The sequence below is a fragment of the Sardina pilchardus genome, chromosome 1, assembly GCF_963854185.1.
Source record: "Sardina pilchardus chromosome 1, fSarPil1.1, whole genome shotgun sequence".
NCBI lineage: Eukaryota > Metazoa > Chordata > Actinopteri > Clupeiformes > Clupeidae > Sardina > Sardina pilchardus.
In genome coordinates this window covers 4,151,616-4,160,946 of record NC_084994.1, presented here as the reverse complement: position 1 = coordinate 4,160,946, position 9,331 = coordinate 4,151,616, and the positions used below count along the sequence as shown (strand labels likewise).

At 41.3% G+C, this 9,331-nt stretch overlaps 1 protein-coding gene across 1 annotated transcript in view; it reads right to left on the bottom strand.

Moving 5' to 3' along the window:
* Positions 1 to 398: 398 nt before the first annotated feature.
* The window catches only part of LOC134081689 (zinc finger protein 629-like), an 18,013-nt gene continuing 9,080 nt past the window's right edge, over positions 399 to 9,331 (bottom strand). Inside the window, exons 7-9 of the mRNA XM_062537580.1 lie at positions 8,910 to 8,977; positions 4,631 to 4,889; positions 399 to 3,754 (exon numbers count right to left, since the gene is read on the bottom strand). Coding sequence (XP_062393564.1) covers positions 2,976 to 3,754; positions 4,631 to 4,889; positions 8,910 to 8,977 — 1,106 coding nt within the window. The 3' untranslated portion in view covers positions 399 to 2,975. The remainder of the gene's footprint in view (positions 3,755 to 4,630; positions 4,890 to 8,909; positions 8,978 to 9,331) is intronic.

Below are 9,331 nucleotides of genomic sequence, written 5' to 3'. Positions count from 1 at the left end.
GCTTGTGCTTTGTTTTATGATGGCTGTAGCCTGATGTGTACAAGGCATAGACTTGTTCTCTTTTTCTTGTATGTATGTTTCATGTATTATCTAAACTACACTACCCATGATGCTTCACTGACACAGAGTGTTTTTTCCATACAGAGACTTGTAAAGACCACATGTCCCATGATGCTTTTTTGACACAGGTGTTTTCAATCAAGCCAGGTGTATTAACTCAGCACTGTTGTCTGTATGATTCACTCTGCCTGAAGAAGGTCTAATGACCGAAAGCTTGCCATCAGTAAAGCTATTTTTCACAAAGACTTGTAGTGTGCGGATTCTTCTCTTAAATATCCAGTCACTCTTAATCCTGCACCTCACACGGATGAGCGGTGATTTTTTACCTTTTTGCTTACTATATCGGAACCTTTACCTGTCTATTGTGGACTGTAGAAAGGTTCTTAAAACTGTTCATGTCAAGGTGAACTTTATTTTATATCGGAACATTCTTGTGATCAAGGTGCATACGTCAGTCATAAATCAGATATATATAGCACAACAACAACATAAATCAGTGGGGCATACTACGAATCTCGCTGAACATAACCAGGCTCTGGTTGGATAACCTGGATTGACAAATACGAAAGTCGCTATCAGAGTTGAGTGATATCACAAAGCTCACGAGTGAATTTGTCAACCTGGGTTTTCCGCTTTAGTTTCAATGAGCGCTCCCATAAAAGAGGCATTAAGCGACAGTTCAATCGCCTTCACGATGTGGAGAATCCGCGAGCGAGAGCTGTATATTTTACCCAGTACAAGTCATGAAGAGTATAAAATTCAGATCACGGTGCGGAGAAGTACCATTGCGATAAATAAGAATTAGGGAACAGTGCTGTCAAATAATAGCCAATGCGGTGAATGCGTAGGCTAAGTGAAAATATGCAGTATAATTGTATACAAATAACGATGGCAAATAATGCAGAATTGTTCGCTATTACAGTTCCCAACACAGTGAATATTATTTCAAAATACAAAAGTAACGTCCAATCTGCTATTGTGTAATTAGGGAATTCGCTTAAATACTAGGCTATCTAAAATATTTAGGGAATTCGCTTAAATACTAGGCTATCTAAAATATTTAGGCTGCCGCATTTTACAAGATAGCGTCAGTGGCCATTAGTTTGTGGTTTCATAGTAAAAAGAAAAATCCTTAGCAACAAGGTAACAAGGACCAGTACCTCTTTGAACAAAAAGATAGTAATGTAGGGTCTGTGAGAAATCATTTTATCTTATCACATTCAAAGAACACATGCAATAGTGTTTCGTCCATATCTTTACAAAAGGAGCATTAAACACATATGTTTGTGTAGGCGACTTCGCTATATTCACATTTGTAGGTTAAGTCTAGTGAATTAGCTCAAAGGGAACTTCTTTCACTTTGTTTGTAATACAATACTTGTTAGATAATAGCCCTTTTCCTAGTTGATATCCTGGATTAGACCATTTCAGTAGAATGTTCCCCTATAGGTGAAATAATTTTCGGTTTATTTTTGGTTGAAAAGCATGAGCCGAATGTAATGTAATGTAGCCTATTAATTTTCTTAAACTGAAGAGTTTGGCGAATATGTTTGTTGTAGGGATGCACCGATCCGACTTTTTCAGTCCCGATACCGATACCGATGCCTGGGCTCTGCGTATCGGTCGATATCCGATACCGATCCGATACCATTGTTAATTAATAAACTGTATACCTCACCATGTGGAAAAGACTAAAGGCATCAGGCTTGACTTCATTCTTCATTCTTTCCCTAACTAAACATTACTTTCCTAAAAAAGATCTAACAAAATAACACTTAGATATAAAGGTAATGTATTATTATTATTATTATAATTATCATCATCATTATTGATTATATTACTAGTATTAAAAATAAACAGTTGTACACCAGCAGCAACTTGGAACAGCATTCAAATTCAAGTTCACAGTTATTACTAAATAATAAATCTAACAAAAAAACAATTTTGCAGATATAAATCCCATATTAGTGACATACATTGAAACACCCCTGCCAAAATGGTGTCACCCGCGAAACCCCTCTATTTACTCATAGTGGTACGGTCCCGCAGTTTCCCCACGATAAACTAATTAGTTCACACGGAGTTTGAATGGTGGACGGTAGAAGTTGTACGTTTTATCTAATAAATGATACGTTTTTAACAGCCAATTTTGAACATTTGCATGTCTTTATACCAAGAACAGTTTATACAGATGAGATGAAAATGACAATGTGTTTAGTTTGAGTAGCCTATTTTGTTGACTGTTACACATTAACGTATTGCCTAAATGCAACAAAACGCATGAAGATCGTAATTAATCTATGACAAATGGTGGTTAGTATAGATATTCTTTTGATCCTATGACATAAATTTGGTATCTGTATTTATCCCATCCATGAATTTAGACACTCAGAGCACACAGTGAGGTGAGGCACACTCTAACCCGCAGCAGTGAGCTGCGCTAAATGGCTGGTTGCGCGTCATGGCTCAGCCTTTTTTTGAGACTAAGTTAAATTCGGATCGGCCCATGGATCGGCTCATTTATTCCGATCCCCGATCCAGCTATTTTGTTCATATCGGGGCCGATATCCGATCCAAATATCGGATCGGTGCATCCCTAGTTTGTTGTCACACCTTTGTATAAAAAAATTATCAATGACCATTGAATATAACTTGTTATACTACTAGAAGGTAAACCATGTGATCGGTGACTTTTAATTAGATGTAATAGTCCACTTTCGTGTCACAGCATACCCTGGCTTTGAGCGCAACATACCTCGCTAATCTACTAATCGAGTTTCGTAGTACAGCCCACTGGTGTAAATAAAATATCAACAACAACAACAACAACAACAACATGAATCAGGTGTAAATTAAATAACAACAACATGAATCAGGCGTAAATGAAACAGCAACAACGCAATGGAGTGTCTCCGTCACACATGTTTCTGAAGATGGACCTTCAGATTGGTTGCCTTGGTGAAGCTCCTCCCACACCTGTGACAGGAGTAAGGTCTCTCTCCCGAGTGGACGCGCTCGTGGACCTTCAGGTCGGGCTTCCTGCTGAAGCTCTTGCCGCACTGGGAGCAGGAGTAAGGTCTCTCCCCCGTGTGCACTCGCTGGTGCACGGTCAGATTGAACTTCTGGTTGAAGCTCTTGCCGCACAGCGCGCAGGAGTAAGGTCTCTCCCCGGTGTGGATGCGCTTGTGCACCGTCAGCTTGCTCGCAGACAGGAACCCCCTGCCGCAGTAGGAGCAGGGGTATGGTCTCTCTCCGGTGTGAAAGCGCTGGTGGTGGTGGTGGGGGGCCGCCAGACCCAGTTTGGGCCTGAAGCTCCTGGGGGCAAACTGGGAGCGGGAGAAGGGACGAGCGATGGTCTCTCCAGGGAGAAGCCGCTCGTGGACTGCCGGTCGACTTGTAGATACAAAGCTTCGTCCGGCGACAGGGCGGCTAGGTCCGCCCTCCGCACCTCCTGGGAGAAGCCGCTCGTGGACTGCCGGTCGACTTGTAGATACAAAGCTTCGTCCGGCGACAGGGCGGCTAGGTCCGCCCTCCGCACCTCCTGGGAGAAGCCGCTCGTGGACTGCTGGTCGACTTGTAGATACAAAGCTTCGGCCAGAACCTCGTGCGACAGAGCGGTTAGATTCGTCCTCCTTCTCGTAGCCGGGGATGGAGGAGGAAGAGGAGGAAGAGGAAGAGGAGGAGGAGGCGTCCCCTTTACCAGAAACACACACAACAAGGACAAACATCAGCGACAGCATCTTTACTTTAAACTTTACCTGTCAAAATGTTTTTGGTAGTAACATAACATCACACATAATAACGTGGATTCACTAACTGAATGGCAACTAAGATCACTTAAAAGTCTGAGGCTGTTCTCTTTCTTCGTTGTCTCTCTGTGTGTGTGTGTGTGTGTGTGTGTGTGTGTGTTGTGATTGTGTGTGTGTGTGTGTGTGTGTGTACTAAGGTCTCTTACGTGTCACAGACTGTGGTCCACCTTCCTTGCTTGCTCCAGCGGTCCTTAGATGCTCTCTCTCTCTCTGTGTGTGTGTGTGTGTGTGTGTGTGTGTTGTGGTTGTGTGTGTGTGTACACTAAGGTCTCTTACGTGTCACAGACTGTGGTCCACCTTCCTTGCTTGCTCCAGCAGTCCTTAGATGCGCTCTCTCTCTCTCTGTGTGTGTGTGTGTGTGTGTGTGTGTGTGTGTACTAAGGTCTCTTAAGTGTCACACAGACTGTGGTCCACCTTCCTTGCTTGCTCCAGCGGTCCTTAGATGCGCTCTCTGTGTGTGTGTGTGTGTGTGTGTGTGTGTGCGTGCGTGCGTGTGTGTGTGTGTGTACTAAGGTCTCTTACATGTCACAGACTGTGGTCCACCTTCCCTGTTTGCTCCAGCGGTCCTTAGATGCGCTCTCTCTCTCTCTCTCTCTGTGTGTGTGTGTGTGTGTGTGTGTGTGTGTGTGTGTGTGTGTGTGTGTGTGTGTGTGTGTGTGTGTGTGTGTGTGTGTGTGTGTGTGTGTGTGTGTGTGTGTGTGTGTGTGTGTGTGTGTGTGTGTGTGTGTGTGTGTGTGTGTGTGTACACTAAGGTCTCTTACGTGTCACAGTCCTTAGATGCGCCCGTTTCCCCAAGCGGTCCACCAGCAGCAACGACACCAGAGACATCGGGTCGCTAGGAGACATCGGGTCGCTAGGAGACATCGGGTCGCTAGGAGGCGGGCCCATGTCCGAGACGCGGGCCAGACACATTGGGTCGCTAGGAGACGGGCCCAGAGGCTCGGAAGAGAACTGGTCTGTGGAGAACCAGTCCATCTCAGAGCTGAGGACTGGAGACATGTTTGTTTTTGTTTCGTCTTCCTAAAACGCATTGAAAAAGGGATAAATAAACAACTACAACAACAACAACAACAAGCACTTTTTGTCTACAGACGTTTGTGTGTGTAGTTTGGAAGTACGTGGGAACAACCATCATCAGGAAGCATGTGGAAATACTAAACTACCGTCATCAGGTAGCATGTGGGAATACTGAACTAGTCTTCAGGTAGCATGTGGGAATACTGAACTAGTCTTCGGGTAGCATGTGGGAATACTGAACTACAGTCATCAGGTAGCATGTGGGAATACTGAACTAGTCTTCAGGTAGCATGTGGGAATACTGAATTACAGTTGTCAGGTAGCATGTGGGAATACTGAACTAGTCTTCAAGTAGCATGTGGGAATACTGAACTAGTCAACAGGTAGCATGTGGGAATACTGAATTACAGTCGTCAGGTAGCATGTGGGAATACTGAACTAGTCTTCAGGTAGCATGTGGGAATACTGAACTAGTCTTCAGGTAGCATGTGGGAATACTGAACTAGTCAACAAGTAGCATGTGGGAATACTGAACTAGTCAACAGGTAGCATGTGGGAATACTGAACTACAGTCATCAGGTAGCATGTGGGAATTAGCTGCGGTAATATATTAAGACACTTTGCCCGTCATTCAAATCAGGGCCGAACAACATTTGACTATCACACTGAGGTGTCCATAGTCTAGTTGTTGAGTAACGGGAAATGGCATGGAATGCGCTACGAATCGATAGATAGATAGATAGATACTTTATTGATCCCCAATCGTCTGGAATACAGCCTTAGATTTCCCCAGTGGATCATAGCTCCCCAACTCTTACAGCAAAACTAGCTCTCCTAAACATCAGATCTCTTTCAAACAAATCATTCTTAATTAATGATCTTATTTGCACATACAACCTTGATTTTTTACTCTTAACTGAGACATGGTTAGACCAAGCAAACAGTGCTGCTACCCTCATCGAATCTGCTCCACCAAATTTCAGTTTTTTGAGTGCTACCAGAGCAAATAAAAGAGGAGGGGGGATAGCTACAATTTTCAAGGCATCCTTTCAGTGCAATCAGTCATCATTTGGTGAATTTACTTCATTTGAATATCTGTGTGCAAGCATTAAGTCTTCTCCTCAGATTTTACTACTGACTATTTACAGGCCTCCAAAACATTCAGCTAAAGTCTTTCTTGAAGAGTTTGGTGAACTGCTATCAGTCATTTGCATAGAGTTTGACTGTCTTATTATATCAGGGGATCTAAACCTACATGTGGATAATCCTGAAAACAATTATGCCAAGGAATTCATTGCACTAATCGACACTTTCTCCCTAACACAGCATATACAGGAGCCAACACACTCTCAAGGCCATACACTCGACCTCGTTATCACAAAGGGTCTCAATGTTTCTACAGCTGTTAAAGACCTGGCGTTATCTGATCATTTCTGCGTGTTCTTTGATGTGTCTATGTCCCCACACAGTCAGAACAGATCTATGTTGGTAAAAAGGAGAATCATAAATGATAAGACAAGTGTTCTTTTTGAGCAAGCACTCTCACAGACATCAAGTAATTTGTCAGACTCAGTAGAAGACTTATTGGATCACTTTAATGCAAAAATGGCAAACATTATGGATGGCATTGCTCCCTTAAAATCCAAGAAAGTTAAGGACAAACAGAAAGCACCATGGAAGCAAAATCCAGCGGTTAAACTCCTAAAAAGAGAGTGTAGGAAGACTGAAAGAAAATGGCGTAAATACAAACTTCAGATCCACTATGACATCCATAAAGACATGCTCCGCACATATAACTTTGATATGTGCAAAGCAAGACAGTCTTTCTTTTCTAACATCATCAGTAGGAGTTCAAATAACACTCGTGTTTTATTTTCCACTGTCGAAAAGTTAACAAATCCTCCCTCACAATTAGTGCCCGAACTTCTCTCAACTAATAAATGCAATGAGTTTTCATGGTTTTTTTAAAGGTAAAATTGACAAAATCAGACTCAATATATCTGCTAAATTACTCATTCAACACCCGGAACTTCCAGCTACAAATAGAGGGAAACTTAACTTGATGTCAGAGTTCAATTTGATAGACTACGAAACACTTGAAAAAACAGTACAGATTCTCAGCTCCTCCACGTGTGTCTTAGACACCCTGCCTACAAATTTCTTCAAAACTGTTTTTCACCTTATAGCCTCAGATGTCCTTCACATTGTAAATACATCACTGCTGTCTGGCACTTTTCCTAAGTCACTAAAAACAGCTGTTGTAAAGCCACTGCTCAAGAAGAATAACCTGGATGCCTCCATTTTAAACAATTACAGGCCCATATCCAATCTACCTTTTATTGGCAAAATTATTGAAAAAGTAGTCTTTAATCAACTAACCACCTTCCTAACATCAAATGGGTATTTTGATTACTTTCAGTCTGGTTTTCGGGCAAATCACAGCACTGAAACAGCTCTCATTAAGGTTTTCAATGACATACGTCTCAACACAGATTCTGGTAAAACATCAGTCCTAGTGCTACTGGACCTTAGCGCAGCATTTGACACTGTTGATCACAATATTTTACTACACAGACTAGAACACTGGGTTGGATTTACAGGCATAGTTCTAAACTGGCTCAAATCATATCTACAAGAAAGGAGCTTCTTTGTTGCCATCGGCAACTGTACCTCAACACCAACATCCCTGACCTGTGGTGTTCCCCAGGGGTCGATCTTGGGGCCACTATTATTCAACCTCTATATGCTCCCACTTGGACAAATCATCCAAAATAATTTGATTTCATATCATAGCTATGCAGATGACACACAAATTTACTTAGCTCTGTCACCAAAAGACTATGGTCCCCTTGAATCTCTATGTCAGTGTATAGAACAAATCAACACTTGGATGGCTCAAAATTTTCTTCAGCTGAACAAAGAAAAAACTGAAGCAATTATATTTGGTAAAAAGGAGGAAAGGATTAAGGTTGCCACTCTCCTTGAAACAAAAGGATTGAAAGCAAAGGATACTGTTAAAAATCTCGGTGTATTAATCGACAGTGATCTAAATTTCAACAGTCACATGAAAATGATAACTAAATCAGCTTTTTATCACCTCAAAAATATTGCCAAACTGAGAGGGCTAATGTCAAAACATGACTTAGAAAAACTCATTCATGCAATTATCTCTAGCAGGGTTGATTACTGCAATGGGCTTTTCACAGGCCTTCCTAAAAAGACTACCAAACAGCTTCAGATGATTCAAAATGCAGCAGCTAGGGTTCTCACAAAAACAAAAAGAACTGAGCACATTACTCCAATTCTTAAATCTCTGCACTGGCTTCCAGTATGTCACAGAGTTGACTTTAAAACACTACTAATTGTTTATAAATCAGTAAATGGAGCAGGACCTAAATACCTATCAGACATGTTTCAGCAGTACACACCTTCTCGTCCTCTGAGGTCTCAGGAGAAAAACCTCTTAGTAAAGCCTGCTGTTAGAACTAAACATGGCGAAGCAGCTTTTAGCTGCTATGCGGCTCAGCTTTGGAACCAACTTTCTGATGACATTAAAAAGGCCCCAACTGCAGCCTGTTTTAAATCTAGACTTAAGACCAAATTGTTCTCAGATGCTTTCTGCTAACTGTCTCTTAATTACTCCATCTGGAGTCTTTTATGTTAATTATTCCTTATTGATTTGATCTTGATTTATGCTTTGTTTTTATTTTCTATTATGATCTTTTTATTATTATTATTATTATTATTTTTATTACTATTACTCTTTGCCCATCTATGCTTTTATCTGCTATAATTACTGTTTGGTTTTTGTTTATGTAAAGCACATTGAATGACCTCTGTGTATGAAATGTGCTATATAAATAAACTTGACTTGACTTGACTTGACTTGGAATGTGATAGGAATATCTGACAATATGGTTAAAAAGTTTTGTTAGCATTAGCGTGGGCACACACACACACACACACACACACACACACACACACACACACACACACACACACACACACACACACACAGCGCACCTGGATATGTTCAATTTTGATGTCCGCAGCTGAAGTGGTGGTCTGCTCTGCTCTGGGGTCAGCTGTCTCTACAGGAGAGAACAGAAGAGACTTTTAGCTTAAAAATAAAAACACACAAGGACAAGGTACAAAAGAAAATCTGTAATATAAAAGAATACTTAAAAGAATAATTCTGTGAACTGGGCAACGCATACTTGATCAGTTAGCAGAAAGCATCTGAGAAAATTTGGTTTTCGTGTGAACAATGCAAGTTTTTTTTCTTAAAATCTTAATTTGCCTTAAAGGAATATTTCGGTATTTTACACTTTAAGTCCGTTTTCTGTATTGCCTAGCATGAAAACGAGTATTTGAGACCGAAATCTCGACGATTGAGCCCGGAAGTACTTTTTCAAACGTGTGTGCCTAATATAACACAACAAAAT